Raw genomic sequence first — 18,263 nt, 5'->3', positions numbered from 1 at the left:
GCTGCTGCTTCTCCATCAGCAGCAAGATAATTGACCTTTAGGTTCCCAAGCCACAGGCCATGGCCAGGGTGAGTCCACTTGGAGCTGCTTCTTCAGGGTAAGGGACGATGATCAGAAGTTTCCAAACAGCATGAGTTTGGTAAGAGAGATTAGTGATGGCGTGTCTACAGCACGCCAGGCCCTTTACTTTGGCCTATGGCTGGTGGGGTGGCCGAGGCTGCTGTCTGAAGTCCCTTGTGTCCCCTCTGTGTCCTCCTGGGGACCAGGTATGAGGAGGGGCAGCTGGGGACTCAGAGCTATGGATTAGGTCACAAGGGAGCATTCTCCCCAGATGTGCCAGAACAATTTTAGTTTTAAGAGACAGACAGGCAACTTGGATTGGCCTAAGCACTAAAGGGATTCTCTTGTTCCTGTAAGAGGGGTCGAGGTTAAAACCCGGCCCCAGGAATGATGGATGTCAAAGATTTGGTCTCTCTCTTTTTCTCTCTGTATCACCATTGAATCCCTCCCCTGCCCTCCTATTTCAGCCGTGTGTCCTTCCCCATCCCCTCACCTGCCCCCATGCTGGCTTTATTCCCAGGTTCTCCGCGTTGTGGCTTTCAGAAGCACCTGTCCTACAACTGCCAGTCTGTCGATCCCAGTGGATACAGAGCCTGTCTTCCCCAAAATTCTAGCAAAATCCCTGAATTGACTCCCATTGGTCCAAGATAGGTCACTTGCCTCAATCACCGTGGACAAGGTGATGGAATATTTTGACTGGACAGACCCAGGTCACGTGACCGTCCCCAGAGCTGGGGAGAGGTCAGCACCATGGGAACCAAGGAAGGCTGGAAGTGGAGGGGCTTTCCCAGTGGGAACTTGGAGTACAATCACCAGGAGCCGCCCTGGATGCTGCGAGGCCGAGGACAAGGGCCCACTCTGCTAGCCAGGTGACTAGAGGTGAGCGAGGGCCAGTAGCTCAAGTCCAAACCAGCCTCCTTCGGGGGGTGTTCAAAAGTCTTTGTTCTGCTTTGACTCTTTTAAATCAACCTCCAGCATAGTCCCATCAGCCAGCTACCTCCCGACTTGCTTCTGGGATGGCCATGTTCGTCCGAGTAGCCTCCTGTTTCTCATCTCTACTCTCAGCTCCTTTGTTGAGCTCATCCCACTGGATCAGAGACAGAGTTTGGGGTGCTAGTAGAGAGGATGGCAGTTAATATCTGTCAGACACACATGACGGGCTGTTCCGTGCCCCTGGGCCTTTGCATGTGCTCCTCCTTCTACCGAGGATGCCTCACCCCCCACCCTGCACCCTCCCCATTCATCCATAAGACCCAGCTCTTCTGTGGAGCCCTCCCCAGCCCCTTTCCCTGATTAACTGCTTCTCCATTTTGGAAACAAGCATTACAGGGCATCAGCCCCGTGTGCTGGGAATACAAAAGAGACTAAATCGCAGTGCCTGTGTCAGAATTTAGTTTGATCCTTCCTTCCCACTGCTTCTCCTCTCTCTGAGCATTTATTTATTAAGCATCTTCTCTTTGTCCAGGCATTGCTCTGGGAGCTGGGGATTCAGCAGAGAATGGAAGAGACAATAAAATCAATAAATACTATTAACAAACAAGGTATTTGCTGACAGTGTGTAATTTAAGAAAACAAACAAGAGATCAGGAGCAGGGTGGGAGGAAGGACCCTGTGGAATTAGACCTGGAGGACGACAAGGGCCAATGCAGGGCATTCTGGGTGAGGGGGAACAGCATGTGAAAAGGCCCCGTGGTGGCATGTTCCAAAAATGTGGCATGTTCCAAAAATGACAAGAAGAAGCAAGGCTGAGGTGTGGGGAAGAGAGGAAGAAGGTTTGGAACGTGAGCTCAGGGAGGTGGGCAGGGGCCAGGTCGGGTAAGGCCTTGAGACCATGGATGGAGCACAGATTTTATTTTCAGTGCCTTGGGAAGCCATCGTAGCAGTTCCTTGTCCTGCCTGAAATTGTGCTTTTCATTTTTGCTCGAACACTATGACGTCCAATAGCTTTTACCTGCCTGGGGCAATGATCATGCCCCTCCTTGAGGACTGATGCCTCTTGTTGATCGCTCCTATCCCTGGGGGAGTCTTCAGGAGCTGCATTGGTGCTCCCCCTGGATCCCCTTGGCACACACTGGTTCCCAGGTGCTGCACGCCCAGGACTGCTCCTAGACCCGAGGTTTCTCTGCCTACTCAGGCTGTGTGTGGGTTTGACCAGAAATGCCTGATGTTAACTCCCTGGGAGCAGCCCTCAGTCAGTGAATGAAAAGAATTGGGGAATAAATGCCTCAGCCCTCTGCCCTGCAGATGCACAGTCTGAGATGTCTTACAGCCTCCCCCAGACATCCCCAGTTGGACTGGACCCCAATTGCCCTTGGCAGTAACCTGCTCTTTAATGCACCCATACTGGCTTCCTTCCATCTCTGTCTTAGTTCCCCGTTTATCCACCTGGATTGTTTCCTTAAGCCTTTGTCTTAGGCTCTGCTCCTGGGGGAACCCAGCCTGAGACCTGGGATGCCCAACACATAGGTGCCCAATAGAAGGAAGAGAGGGACCATCCATCCACCACACCCTGGGGTGCAGCTGTCAGGGTGGGGTGCAGGTGGCAGGGGAATGGGCTTCCTGGCCAGTCTTCTCTGGCCTCTGGACTTTGAGCCAGAGGACTAAGAGGTCACAGTGCCAGGCATGGGGCATGGCGTCTGACTGGTCCTGAGTGCCTCCAGCTGCCATACCCAGAGGGACATTTGAATCAGCACTTGACTCAGTGAGGACAGGGCTGCCCAGGTGAGCGCTGTCCTCCTGTGTCAGTCTCAGTGGGGCCCTGGAGTGTCGCACAGTTGGAATGGTGGGGGAGAGCGTCCGGCACATGCTATGAAGTAGAGTGTTGATGCACGTGTTTTTTTTTCCTGACATCGCTTCTGACCCCAGGCAACTTTCCAGTTCTCCCACACCAACTGTGTGTCCAACAATTCAGTTTAATTCCAACACCATCTACCTGGAGTTATCGCAGACCCCACAGGTGAAGGGCTCCGTCCCACAAGACTGCCCCCTCTTCAGATGCCAGTCTCAAGTCCTAGGGGCTTCTTCTGATTGACCAGCTATGAATCTGGAGGTTTCCCCAGCCCCCTCCTCACGTTCTCTAAATCTCTAGAATGACTCAGTGAACTCAGGAAAGCACCTTCCTTACTGTTTCCAGTTTATTACAAAGGATGCAACTCCAGAACAGCCAAATGGAGGAGATGCCTAGGGCAAGGGGTAGGGGGTGGGGGGCTGGAGTGCACAGAGCTTCTGTGCCCTCCCCAGCTCGCCGCCCTCCCAGCACGTTGATGTGTTTACCAACCCAGAAGCTCCCCAGTCCAGTAGTCCGGGGGTTTTTATGGAGGTTTCGTTGCATACACACAGGTGATTAAATCTTTGGCCGTCGGTGATTGAGCCCTGTCTCCAGTCCCTCTCCCCACCCTGGAGATCCTTCTGGTGACTGTCCTGAAATTGTGTAGCCCCTTACCTGTGAATCACCTCATTAGCACACAAAAGACACTCTTAGTGCCCAGGTTATCCCGAGGGTGTTAGGAGCTCTGTGCCAGGAACCAGGGGCAAAGACTAAAAATATTTTTTCTTATACCAACGTGGGGCCTAATGTTAGTGAGATCACTTGGAAGGCCTGGATGATGCCATGTTATATGCTGGGGTGTGTACTGGAATGAGGAAGGGAGGGAGGTGGCAGGTCTTGCTGTACAGAACTGCTGCTGTGCATCCGTTCTTCAGCAAGCCTGCAAAGCTGTGCCCAGGTCAGGGCCAACATTGTAGCCAGGTTGAACCTTCTCAGCTTTCAACCTTTTCCTGACTACTGCCAGCTTAGAAGCTCTGCCTTGCTTTTAGGGCAAAGACCAACTCCTTGGCATGACATCCAAAGCCTTCTCCAGTGGCCTCCACGCACTTGTACCAGCTGTTCCCTCTTTCTGGAACATCCTTGGCCAGCCATCCTAATAGCTAACTCCTCCTCTAGGAGGCAGCTGAGCATCACCTCCTCCAGGCAGCCCGTCTGGATTCCCTCTTTACCACTGCCTTGTTGCTTCTCTACATCCCCAGTATCCGTTTATCCTAGAACTTCAGCCATTCAGCAGATACATATTGGGCACTTACTGTGTTGAAGGGGCTGTACAGTTAACTCTGGGAATCCCTGCCAGTATCTGTCAGCATTGATGAAGAGCCAGACTGGGACCGAGGCACCCTATTTGTACTGTCTCATTCAGTCCACACTGCTGCCCTATGACGTAGGCACCAGCATTAACCCCCTTTTTCAGAAGTGGAACCTGAGGATTAAAGAGGTTAACAGAGTTAGTGAGTGGAGAAGCCTGGATGCACAACCCAAGCCATCAGAGCCCAGAGCTCTTGTACCTCCCTGGGAAACAAGATTGTCTTTTATCGTTCTGCATTACACTGCGACTGTCTGTTTACTCTGCCTCCCTGGATCAGTCCGGGTCCCAGCAGGAAGCAGATGGCACACTCAAAATAGTATAATTTGAGCAGAGTTCAATAAAAGACTCATTTGAGAAGTGTGGGCGAGGGGTAGGGAAACCGCAAGGGATGGTGGGGACCTCCGGGTGCCTCTGAAGGTCTGGAGGGGTGGGGAGGGGGCCTCTCCCTCAGGAGCAGAGAGGCTGTGTGCAGAGGGCCCTCCCTGGACGGCAGCTGAGAGGGCAGGAGCCTGGAGATGGGGGCAACACCTGCTTCCCCACGTGGTCTGCTTCTTCCGTCCCGCTGGCCTCCATCCCAGCTGGAAGCCAGAGGCTAAGGAGCCCCGAGATACGTTCAGAGCAGATCAGGCCCGTGGGGTCCAGAGCAGGACAAGGAAGGGCAGTGAGCAGGCCTGGTGGGCCACCTGCAGCCCCTGATTTTCTGTAGGTTTCTTGAGGGCTCTGCTCTGCCTTGCTCCTACTTAAACCTGCAGCGCCTCACACCCAAGCCAGCAGGCTAGAGGTGCTCCGTGTATGTGTCCAATGAATAAATAATAATGACTGATCTTTAGTTAAAAGGCTCCTTCTGCAGTATCTGTCTGTGGACTCAAGATTCTGAGTGTGTATGTCTGTCTGTGTCGTCTCTGAAGTTTGGGATGAGGAAGAAGATGGCAAAATCCTTCCAATTCTGAGACTTCTTTTTTTTTTAATTCTTTTTTTATTGAAGTATTCTTGAGTTACAATATTGTGTTAGTTTCAGGTATACAGCAAACTGATTCAGTTCAGATATATATATATTTTCAGATTCTTTTCTATTATAGATTATTACAAGATATTAAATATAGTTCCCTGTGCTATACAGTAAATCCTTGTTTATCTATTTTATATACAGTGATGCGTATCTGTTAATCCCATACTCCTAATTTATCCCCCCTTTCCCTTTGGTAACCATAAGTTTGTTTTCTAAGTCTATGAGTCTATTTCTGTTTTGTAGATAAATTCATTTGTATTTTTTAGATTCCACATATAAGTGATGTATGATACTTGTCTTTCTCTGATTTACTTCATTCAGTATGATAATCTCTAGGTCCATCCATGGTTCTGCAAATGGCATTATTTCATTCTTTTATGGCTGAGTAGTATTCCATTATATGTATATACCACATCCTGTTATCCTTTCATCTGTCAGTGGACACTTAGGTTGCTTCCATATCTTGACTATTGTAAATAGTGCTGCTATGAACATTGGGGTGCACATATCTTTTCAAATTAGAGTTCTCATTTTCTCCAAATATATGCCCAGGAGTGGGATTGCTGGATCACATGGTAGCTCTATTTTTAGTTTTTTAAGGAACTTCCATACTGTTTTCCATAGTGACTGTACCACTTTACATTCCCACCAACAGTGTAGGAGGATTCCCTTTTCTCCACACCCTCTCCAGCATTTATTGTTTGTGGACTTCTTCATGATGGCCATTCTCATTGGCGAGAGGTAAGATTTCATTGTAGTTTTGATATGCATGCTGATTTGATTCTTTTCAGTGATGCTCAGAAAACTTCATACCTCTTGCCCCATTTGCACTTGGATGTGAAAGTGGAAAACAAGGCTTTTTTTCTTTTTAAGAAGCAAATAAATGCTGCGCTGATCTCAGACCAGCTGCAGGCAGCCACAATTACTGGGATAACTGGACCTTGTCCGTCAGCCTTTGCCTGAATTCCTGAGATAAGGGACAGAAAAGTGGCCTCAACACTGAGGCAAGGCCGTGGGGACCCATGGGAGGTGCTGGCTTTTCTTCCCAGCCAGTTCTCCTGGGCCTCCTTGTCCGTGGTCCTTCCTACAGTGGCCAACAGGATATTAACAGGGGAAGGTACAGGATAGCCTGAGGACCATAGAATCCACGGGTTGCGAGCCCTGAGACTAAATACTAGTCAACGACCATCACCTAGTAAAGCATCCATCCCTGACATCAGTCGATCCCCAGGTGCTCAGCAAAGAAGGCTCGTAGCTGAGAACAGCCATTTTAAGCAGTTAGGAGACGGGGGCGGTAAAGATTCAAGTGGGGGAGGCAGGTGATCAGGGGTTCCATGAGGCTAGGACCCCAAAGCCAACTCTGCTGAGGAACATATTCTTGAAGGGGAGCCTTGGATGATTCTTTTTTTTTTAATTGAAGTACAGTCAGTTACAGTGTGTTGGATGATTCTTTGTCGTGGACACCTCTTCTACATTTTGCCTTGAGGGTCGTCCCAGATGCTGTGCAGACGGGGCCTCTGTGAACAGTTATGCTGCTCTCCTTAAGGGATAAATTGCTGTACTTCTGCTGTCCTCATTGTATGAAAAGAAGCCAAGGTGCATTCAGTTCCTGCCATTTGCCAGGGGCCGGGGTTGGGCTCCTCCCACGGAAGCCAGACACCATGACACAGGTTAGGATTCAAACTCAGGTCAGCTTGGTTTTCGTATCTCTGCTGCTTTCGCAGTAGGAATCGGGTGAGGATGACGCCAATTCTTTGAGTGGGAAAAAACCTGCAGTTTACTCAAGTCAACAGCCACATATGCTTGTTACAAAGCAATTACGCTGAAATAGTATAGACCAGAAGCCCTCCTGAGATGGGTAATAGGAAGATCCAATGTTTAAACATGAGAACATATAGTACTGCCCCAATCAAACCCATCCAGATCCACGGTGAGTCGGTGTCTCTTCTGTCTGGTGGCCTTCAGCCGTGGTGTGCTTGAAAGAGAAGTGAACTTGGAGTCAGAATTGGATTCAAATGCAGATGCAAACATGTAGGCACTACCTCAGGGGGGCGGTTTCCTAACTTTCCTGCGGTTAGGCTCTGTCTCCAGGGTTGTGTTGAGGATGAAATGACAGCTCTTTGAAAGCACCAAGTCCCTTGCCTGCTACATTGTGCGTGCTACCCATATTAATTTCCTTCCTACTTTAATTTTGTGTAGCTTCGCCCCCCTTAAGATTAGTTAATATTTGTCTACCTCTGTTATGAATATACATCTGTTGGGCTCAACCTTGGCGAAGATCTGAAAGCTCAAGGGACAGAGGTACCAGAGGGCTCTTGAATGTAGGGCCATCTTCTGCCTAGAGGAGTTGGTCCCTTTTTTGGAAGTAAAGAATGTGTGTCATTTATTTTGGGCCAAATCTTCTATGTGTGTGTGTAAATAAGTATGTATGTACATGTGTGTGTTTATATCTCACTGTATTCCTCAGAGAATAGGGCAAATTCTGTGATAAAATATATAAACCCATGGAAAGATATATGCATAAAATGCTTAAAATTCAGGACCACAGATAGGCTGGCATATAGAACGACTTAAGGGTGCAAGTGTAGCTATATGTACCACGGGATCTTAAAGAGTTGTTACTTTGAAACTGCAGATTGCTTCCTAAGCTTTTGTACATATATTATTATATATGCAGTACTAATGTGAACATTATTACATGTGTCTTTGGTGAACATATGTATGCATTTCTGTTGGATACATACCTCAGAGTGAAATTGCTGGCTCATATTTTTAACTGACATTATCAGAGCGAGTAATAATTATAATGATAGTTTCATGGAAAACAAAGAAGATTCCCACACAGAGTAAAACTTCAGTTCTTTGGATTGAATGAACATTAATGGGACACAGACGTTGTCTGAGCTTATTATGGAATTAGCCAGTTAAAGCTCACAACAGTCTTTGATGTTGCTGTCTTAGTCCCATTCTAGAGATGAGGAACCTTGAGTCTTTTGTCGAGTGTCGTACAGCTTGTATATATGGTGGTATTAGGACTTGACCCCAGGTTTTTTGACTCCTGATCTACGCTCAGCTTGGCCATGCTCCTTTCCTTGAGAAATGTGCATTTTCTGCAATGCCTCCGAGCACCACATATTTTTTATTTTAATTTTTATTTTTGCTGGTCTGATTGAAAAACCTTCTGAAAGATCTGCATCTGGCATGGTGCCTAGACCGTAGCATCATGTCTCAAACCTCCTCTTGATTACAAAGGTTTATGATTTTGAATATCATGTCTTATTGAGGCTGGCATCGTGGGGCAGAATGGCCTGCCCTCATTAACAGGCGCATGTATTTCACATTTGTTGTGGGAGGTGGTTAGCAAATTTCTACAGTTTTTTGTTGGAATTTTTTTGTTCTTCTTTGTAGCTCCCTGTCACTGTTTCCAGCATAACTGCTCCATTCAGTTTGCTGAGGGCCTCAAAACCAGATCACTGAACCTGTCAGAACTGAATGTAAAGTAAGAGAGACAAGGGTCAAGTGAGAGCTAGGGGGTGCTCCTGTGATTAAAAATGCATGAATTTGGGTGCATGGACTTTGTAGAAATGCAGTTGGCTCCCTGGGGACCTGCATGGTTTACCTCCTGACTCCAACGTTCAGAAGAGGTAAGATGAAGTGTGTGTGTCCACATGCATACGTGTGCACTCTTAGAAAAGGAAAAAGCAGGGTAGAAATTCCATCCAGGTCTGGAGAGAGGACTGTAGTAAGTTTTAATCTGAATTCTCTCTCTTTTCAATTACTTGCACACATGCAGTGACATACCACCTCTAATACAAAATAACAAAGTAAAATCAAACTTTTTGCCCTCATAAAGAATATTTGGGTTGCCAGCTCTAGCCATCCATCGTGTGTAGAAAATCAGATATATTAAGGTACAGAAAAAAACTGGAAAATATCTTCCCTTCCTCCAAATGTTTTATCCTCGCTTACGTCATCGTGGCTTGAATTCTTAAGAACCCAAATGAGAAGGAAGGATAACCAAAGAAAAACCATTCCTGACCCCCAAATACTGTGCCAACCTGCCGTTGGGTTGCAAATAATACACTGACTAATAAGTATCACACCTATCTTTTGTAAACAAATAAACAACAAAACTGGGGTTCTTGGTCAGCTGTGAAAGACCACTACCATTTGTTTTTCTGGCAGGGAAAATCTGGAATTTTAAATGACTGTTCTGGAAAGATTGGGCAGAACATTGATTTTTAAAGCCAAGAAGTCTTTGATCTTTATCATCTTATTTCCTGTTTAGAATCTGTTCGGTCTCTTCTCCCTGAACCAAATTGTGCAATGGTTGTGTAAATAAATTTGCGTCTTCAGAAATCTACTCTGTGAGAGCCTGTTGACTCCTCTGTGGCTGTATTTCTGAAGCAATTCCTGAGATGAAATTTAAGCCCTTATAATATGTAATGCCCGTACTTGGTAAATCGAGACCAGTCTCTTCACTGATTCTACAACTCTGCAAAAGAAGCCTTGGTGACTGTCTTCAGAATAATTCAACAGAATCTCTTAAGCCTCTAAATATAGAGTCTAAAAACATAGAGAACAAATTGGGGGGAAATGACTCTGGTGGAATGCTTCCAATTTGACCACTTCTGAGATGAGCTGTTTTTGTACATTCTTAGTTGGTTAAGCATGTTCATAGGCCCAGTGTATAAGCTAGGATTTTATTTCAACTGCATATAAACAAAAATCCAAATAACATTAGCAATTATGGTTTTTTCCCCTCTTTCTCCCAGACCAAAGAAGTGGAGATAGTGCAAAGCCAGATGGTGCCTCCATGGTTATCAGAGACCCAAGCCATTTCTATCTCTCTGGTTGTGCCATCCTTATCATATTATCTCATGATCCAAAATGGCTGCTGGAGTATCAGCCATCACATCTTCATTACAAGCAGCAGGATGGAAAAGGAGGAGAAGGACAAGAGGGGTCCTCTTATAGCTGAATTAGCTCTTTGCAGTACATTTCCCCAAAGTCCTACATAGCACTTCAGCTTACATCTCACTGGGTAGACCTAGGCACGCAGCCATACCAGCTGTAGTAGAGGCTGGAAGATGAGTCTTTTGGCTGAACACATTGTTGCCCTGAATTAAATGGGACTCTGTTACTGAAGAAAGGGAAACTGGGTAGAGGGAACATAACCAGTAGTCCCTGCCATATCCAGCAAAGCACTATTTGTCCAAGGAGTATAGTATAATGGAAGGGGCTTGAAATTTGAATTTAGATAGACTTGTGTTTGAATCTTAGTTCCTCTGCTGACTAGTTGCAGGACCACTTCTTCGAGCCTCAGTTTCCTCCCCATAAAAGACAAGAAGAGTAATAGTTACTACGTAGTGTTGTAAGGTTTAAACAAAACCATGTGCGTGAATTGCCCAGTGTGTGGTACACAGTACATGGTGGCTATTATCATTGTTATTACTGATGAGTACATTGTGCCTTCCACCTGCATCACATAGTGATTATTTTTAAAATTGAGAAATACTTCATAGCATAAAATTTACCCTTTTAAAGTGTCCAATTCAGTGGGTTTTAGTGTACTCACAAAGCTGTGTTACCATTACCATGATCTAATTTCAAAACAATTTCATCACTCCCCAAAACCCTGCATACACTAAGTCACTCCTGCTTCCCTTCCCCCAGTCCCGGTCAACCACTAGTCAGCTTCCTTTCTTTATGGATTTGCCTATTTTTGACATATTATAAAAGTGAAATCATATAATTTGTGACCTTTGATATCCTTCACTTAGCATAAATGTATTTTCAAGTTTAATCCACATTGTAGCATGTATCAGTACTTTATTCCTTTTTGTGGCTGAGTAATACTCCATTGTATGGATCTACCACATTTTGTTTATCCATTTGTCTGCTGGACATTTAGGTTGTTTCCACGATTGGACTATTATGAGTAATGCTGCTATGAATGTTTATGTACAAGTTTTTGCATGAATGTGTGTTTTTGTCTCTCTTGAGTACATACCTTAGAGTAGAATTGGGTCGTATGGTAACACTGCACTCAACCTTTTGAGGAATTGCCAAATTGTTTTCCAAAGCTGCTGCACTATTTTACCTTCTCACTAGCCATGTATGAGGGTTCCAGTTTCTCCATATGCTATCTGATGCTTGTTACTTTCCAACTTTTTAATTACCATTTTATTTTTAATTTTATTAATAACTTTATTGTATTCATTAATTTTATTCCTATTGTATTATATTTTATTAATAACTTTTATTGATGTTTTTATTGTATTTTTATTAATAACTTTTTTATTAACATTTTTCTTAACACTTAGTAGCTGTGAAGCGATGTCTCATTGTGATTTTGATTTGCATTTCCCTGATGACTAATGATAGTGAGCATCTTCTCGTGTGCTTATTAGCCATTTTTATATCTATTTTGGAGAAATGTCCATTTAAGTCCTTTGCCCATTTAAAAAATTAGTTCTTTGTCTTTTAATTGTTGAATTTTAAGTGTTCCTATATTTTGGATACTAGACTCTTATCAGATATATGATTTGCAGATATTTTCTCCCATTCTGTTATGTGTATTACCTGATTTATTGTTTACAACAGTCCTCTGAGGTGGGTATCACTGTCCCCATTTTACAGATGAGGAAGCTGAGGCTCTGAGGCAGTGAACAGCTTGTCCAAGGTATCACATCTACTAACTGTGAAGATGGTACTGGAACCTAGGAAGAGATTAGCCAGGACTCTTTCAGGTTTATCGGTAAAAACCATCTCAGACCAGATTATGCTAAAAAAGAAGTATAGTTGCTCACATACCTTGGAAGTACTGGATCAGGACTGGGATCAGGCATGGCATAAATTTTGTAGTCCACTGATTCAAGTGATGTCCTCAAGACTTTCCCTCTCTCCCCCTCCCTCCCTCTATCTCTTGCCATCTTTTTGGTTAGCATCATTCTTAGGCAAGCCACTCATGTGGCAAAGATGGCCATCAGCAACTAAAGACTTACTAAGTCCTTTGAGCTAGACCTAGAGAAAAGGCATGTTGCTCTTTACCCTGGCTTCCATGTCAGTCCTCCATAAAGCTCCCTGACTGACCTTGCCTGATTGTTCAATGCCTATTGGAATAAGCACTGATACTGCTTTCAGGAGTCTGGGATACTCTGATTGGACAGCTTGGTCTAGCCCTTTGGTGGGGAACGTAGCAACATACGACGGACAGCCTCTGGAGTCATGTGGAATCAGGGAGTGGGTAGTTCCTAAAAGAAGGGGGTTTGCAGGGCAGACAAAAAAATATAGTCATGTCCTACAAGATCTACCTGAACTACTAAGTTCAAATGCTGAAATTTGTTGGAGGTAAATGAAAGTTAATTTCCAAAACCAAACAGTAGGAGAGAAGTCAGTTTACTCACCAAAGAAAAAGAAAAGATACTGAAAATAATCATCTCCACATCCAATCAACACTGAGTTCTCTGCTGGGATTTAAATAGAGCAATTTTACAAATTAGTTTGTATAATACCCCTAAATCTCTCAGGCCAGAGCAAAAAGATTACTTTTTCAAAAACAATAAACAAAATAAAAAACAGGGAGCAGAAGCTAGATGCGTCTGTCAGAAGCTTAGCTAGCAATTGTGGGGAGTTTTTTACTTTTTCTTTTTTTAATTAGAGCCCCTATTGTGATTTGGAATATTCGCATTTGAGAAATATGTTAACCAAATAGCATATGCGAGGAAGAAAACTCTGCAGCAGGTGGGCATTTCTCCTTTTTCAAATAGAGCAATGCCCTACATTTGCCATAATTACAGAAAAATTCTGTTATAATACAGCTCATTGTTATGTGGATTCAAATACATTGCAGGTGAAATTATATTTTTGAAAAGCAACAACAGGTACTGATAGATTCATATAACATAGGGTGCTGTTCATAGGGGCCCCCAACTCAGAACTAATGACCTCCAGACTCTTCTTGGCTTACATAGATCTGGAGGCAGAGCTAGAGGCCTCGTGGTGTTTGGGGTTGGTTGTAACACGGATATCAAAAAGAATTCATCAAATTATAGGATATTATTACCCTAGGACCTCAGAGAGCTTCCACCCCAGGCTCCTGAGAAATGAGGCCAAAGGAGGTGAAATGATTCGGCCGAGGAAAAAGGAACTGACCGCCCTGGCAGTGCCATGTTCCCTCTCAGTGCTAAAGTCACAGACAGCTGTCATTTGTCAGATTTTTCTTCTTGAGTATTTCAGATGATAGGCAGCTTTGAAAAGTGCTCGTAAAAATAGGTCTAACTGGGCTTTGGGCAAATCAGAGAAATAGCTGTACATGAAAGGATCTTTTTTTGGACTTTATATTCATAGGTCATATATTTGAAATACGCATTTATTTTCTGTTTGAATTCTCTGAACATTTCATCAGTTGTGCTGCAGGCCTGTATCTCTGCCTCCATGTGGGGACAGGGGCTGTATCTTAGGTATCTTTTTGGCTCCTGAAGAGTCTAGCACAGGACCTGTTTAGAAGACAAATAGTGGTGTTGGTAGCTAAACTTTATTGATGATTTACTATATATAGGCACCGTACAAAAGCGTCTTGTGTGGATTATCTCATTTGCACCTCCCAACAAACCTAGGAGAGGGAGTGAGATCTTCTCACTGTCCTCCATTTAAAGGGCATCCTCCCTTGAAACCGACATTAAGTAAGTTGCTAAAGGTTAACAGTCCCTATTTAGTGGCAGATCTGGAATCTGAACCCAGGTAATCTGAATCCAGATCACACATTCCTCTCTGGAAGTATTATAGTGCTGCTTGTAACTGTGGAATGAAACTGAATGGATGGGTTCCAACCTAATACCTCTGTACCTGTTGGGGAATGTCCTCAGGGCCTAGGGAGACAATGGTCTTATCTCTGAAAATGTCCAGGAAGGAAAAAACTCGTCAGTCCAGAGAGTAGAGTGGTTTTTGGTCAGAGGAGAAATCTGACCTGCACTCAGCCTGTGCTGTAGGCCTGCCCGGGGCTGGGGAAGGGTGGGCTCGTTACAGAAACATCACGACCTACTCCCAGTGTTCAGGTCACAAAACATCTGTCTCTGTATTTCTCATGACTTTTTACCTCTTATAAAGGGGCTCCTAAGGGACGGTGAGGGGTGGGAGGGAAAGACTTAGAAAGTCCATCCACCAACATTGCCCTCAAACTCCCCAGCTTAGGGATTTTGGAGAGCAAGAAAGAAGAGAACAGAGAGAAGAGAATAGTGAAGGAGGTGGGTATGACTCTGGTCTCACACCGTACTCACAATCTTCATCCTCAAAATTTGGGGCCTCAGTTAAGTGGTCTTATGCCAAAATTTATATAATTACAGTTTTCAATGGTAGGCAGATATCTATAGGCGTTCCTTGATACTGTGATGCAAAGATCAATAAAATCCATTTTTAAATGGGAGTTTCAGATCTGAAGGCAACGTCTTTAATCCCTTCTTTGAAATGTAACTGGTTCAGGTGAGGAGTAGAGCAACCCTTGGGGACTAGAGGACACCTGGGATCTGGCCCTGGTTCCCCACAACCCTGCCAGGGAATCCTGGGCAAGTCATTTAACTCCTAGAGAATCAGTGTCTTCGTCTGAAAAATAAAAGGATTGGAAACTACATGATCCTTGAAATTCTAACTCTGCTAGTTTATGATGTTAGATGATGGAAGAGACTCTAAGAACCAGGATTCCTCTTTTTAGTTCTCCTCTCTCAATTCCTCTTACCTCTCTCCACCCCCAACTTGTCAATGTTCATTCATTTATTTATTCATTCAGTGTTCATTCATTCATTCTTCCTCCATCTGTCCAGTGAGTATCTCTTAAGCCCCTGGGGCTCTGGGACTGTAACTGTGAATGGAAAACACCCCTGGTCTCAAGGACCTTACAGTCTAGTCGGAGAAATATAAATATTTGGAAAATAGTGCCTTGGAAAATGGCACCGTGGAAAAGGGTCATAAAACAGGCATGTTCTCAGTCTTGAGACAGCACAGAAGTGGGCATGAGTAAGTGTGATCCATTAAACTGAAACCAAAACAAATTCATCAAAAACAAAAAGGAAACCTGGATGTTTCTCTTTTTTCTCATTTTTCAGGTGAATGTTTCTTTTTCAGAAACAAACTAAGATTTAAAATCCCTCACTCCTACAGACTTAAGAGTTTTTAGGAATCCCATGTAACACCACAGTTTTTCTCCATTGGATGTTGTTTTACTTATATTAGAAAAGACATAGCTTATGAAAGGGGGCTGGTTCAATCCAAAACACATTTATCAGGAGCGCACAGGGGACCTGTGCTAGGCAGTGCCTTCCATAGGGAAGAAAAAGCCAGCAGGGTTTGGATTCAGACCGGCTGTCAATAGCAGTTCTCTGTTTATTAAATTGTTGTCCTTGGAAAGAATGCATGTCTCAGTTCTCTCAACAGACAGCATGGTACCTCACTAGGCTATTGGGGGAGATTTCAGGAAACGGTGCTTGTAAAATGCCAAGCCTGGGGCTGCAGGAACCTCCCGTCTCTCCCTTTGTTCCTTAAGATGTAGGTGATACAGAGAAGGATACAATTTAGTTCCCCAGTGCCCTCAGGGGTTGACAGTCTGGGAATCTTGTAGTGCTGGAAAGTCAGTAGGAAGATCAATTCTGAGCCAAGCCCCATCACTAACAGAGCCATTTGTGACTAGGGAGGTTCTCAATCTCCCTGTGTGTAAGGGAGTCAAAAGTCCCTCTGAATGGTGCCAACAACCTTCAGTTACTTATACAAAGTAAGAGAGATTATATTGCAAACATCCGTGTGAAGATTAATCCCAACTGGAGGAATGGGGCAATGGGAGTGCTGTCCAGACCAGTCAAGCTTGCATTAGAGTTGGGCTTGTAATGAGTTCCCCAGGAGGAAAAAAGATAACGCTCAGGCTCTAACAGAAATCATCCTAGGGCTGTGGACCCATTGTCTAGCGGCTAATCACATGGGCAGTAAAATCAGACCAGTCAGTCTTGCTCCACCACTTGCCAAGGTGACCTCTAAGCTCTAGGTTTCCCCCACGTGTAAGATGGGGACATTACCAGTACCTGCTTTATACGCTTGCCGTGTGAAGTGAGCGTGTACTTGCAGTGGCTCAGAATAGAGCAGGGCATATAATAAGCAAAACTACTGGTATTTGATATTCTTCTTTTTCTTGTACGGGACAGAACAGAAATATATTTTTGAGTTCTTTCAGTTGAAATTTACACCAGGATTCTGAGCCTTCTGGGTCCCCAGCACTTTGCGTGACTCTTCTTCCATCAGAAGGAACAGTCAGGGGAGGTAGAACAGAGTATTTTTTTTTGTCTTCAAACAAGCCATGTTCTCCTCTTTATTTACTGAGAACACTCTAGTAATGTTACTTGGAGTATTTAAATTAAGTACATTTGAGTCTAGAATAGAGTTTTTTTTTTTAACTACATGAAATAGCATGTACTTGAGATGCACTCACACAAGGCACATGAGCAAAGCAGTCTAGCTTAGGTCGAATATTGGCACCATGAGCCTCGTAGTCAAACACATGGAATCAGATGCATCCCTCCCTCCCCCCCCCGCCCCCCCCCGGCCCCAGGCACTTTCCTTTCTTCTAGCACTTTGTTAAGATGATAGAAAACAAATTCATAGGTTATCAGGCGAAATAAGGAAGTAAGAATACTTTCTCTGGTTGCTTGAGTTGGGGAAAAACATCTGATGGGGCAGCGCTATGTGAGGTATAGTCAAGAGCCCAATTTGGGAGGGGTGGGTAATTAGGTTTATTTATTTATTTTATTTTTAGAGGAGGTACTGGGGATTGAACCCAGGACCTCGTGCATGCTAAGCACATAGTCTACCATTTGAGCTACGCCCTCCCCTTCAAGAGCCTGATTTTGCAGGCACTAGAGAAAGCATTGGATTTTTGTCTGCTAGGCTCTGGGACACTTAACTTGCTGTGAGATTTCACTGTGCCTTGACTTCTGTTATTGTAATACTCTGCACCAGGAGTGTTATGTGGATGAATTCAGACACTGCCTAGAGAACAACCAGGGCAGTGTCTGGCTCAGGACAGGAGCTCAGAAAGTACTAGCCTATACCTCGGTAGCCTCAGGAAAATTTAGGTTAATTGTACTTACTTTATAAAGCTGTCACGAAGTTTAAAGAAGGATATGTGTGTCCAAAATGCTGTACTTAGCAAAGCATCTGGTACATAGCAGATCTCAGTGCATTCTGGGGGGATGGGGTGCGGGGGGGGGAGAATATTAGAATTTTTATCTCCAAAGTTTTCAGTATTTCTGTAATATCTGAAAAGTATTGTCTGCTTATGATATCTAAGTCACTTTATGTGCCTTAGCTCATGGAATTCTCAGGGAACTAAGAGATAGTTACTACCATTGCCCCCATTTTGCAGATGTGAAAACAGACTCAGAGAAGTGAATTACTTCAACGAGGTCTAATAGCTGCTACGTGGTAGAGATATGAGGCCAAGTCTTTCTCATGAGAATCAGCCTATAATTCACGCGCCTATGAAATAATCTGTTTTATCCTCTAGAAGGTGCCTTGGTCAGAATATCCTTCTTTATAGGAACTGTGTTCCATGAAAATGAGGCTTTTGTTTTATGGCCTCAGCTCACTTCTGATCCTGATTAGTGTTCATCCTATTTGACACTAGATACTTTTTATTTACTTCCAAAATCCATCACTAATGGATCTGATCTCACAAAGGATACTTACAAGAGTAAGTAAGGTCTCCAAAGATGATTCCCAAATCTGAGATCCCAGACTTTGGGAACTGCTGTGCACAGTACCCCCTCCCCACTCTTCTTTCCTCCTCCAGGTGACTCATTTAGAGAGATTTCTGAGTCCTGGAATGAAAAGAGACATATTTATAGTCATACTTCACATAAAAAGAGAGCTAGTTCAAAGGGAACTCACATTGGCTGATTATTCACTACGTGTCAACTGCTTTATCCACATGGGCTCATTTTATTTCACGTAACCTGTAGCGTAGTTTTATTGTTACGCTGATTTTGCAGATGAGAAAACAAGGCTAATGAGTGACA

General features: G+C 44.3%; 1 protein-coding gene across 8 annotated transcripts in view; it reads left to right on the top strand.

The window, feature by feature from the left end:
- ASAP1 (ArfGAP with SH3 domain, ankyrin repeat and PH domain 1) overlaps window positions 1-18,263 on the top strand; it is a 311,752-nt gene that overhangs the window by 48,054 nt on the left and 245,435 nt on the right. Inside the window, exon 1 of one of the 8 annotated variants that reach the window (XM_072949724.1) lies at window positions 5,912-5,946. The exons of the other annotated variants lie outside the window; for them this stretch is intronic. Within the exon in view, the coding sequence (XP_072805825.1) occupies window positions 5,921-5,946 (26 nt within the window). The 5' untranslated portion in view covers window positions 5,912-5,920. Of the gene's footprint in view, window positions 1-5,911; window positions 5,947-18,263 lie in introns of those variants that run through there. 8 annotated transcript variants of the gene reach the window in all.

The sequence above is a fragment of the Vicugna pacos genome, chromosome 25, assembly GCF_048564905.1.
Source record: "Vicugna pacos chromosome 25, VicPac4, whole genome shotgun sequence".
In the NCBI taxonomy this organism is placed as follows: domain Eukaryota; kingdom Metazoa; phylum Chordata; class Mammalia; order Artiodactyla; family Camelidae; genus Vicugna; species Vicugna pacos.
This window is presented reverse-complemented; position numbering and strand designations above follow the sequence as displayed.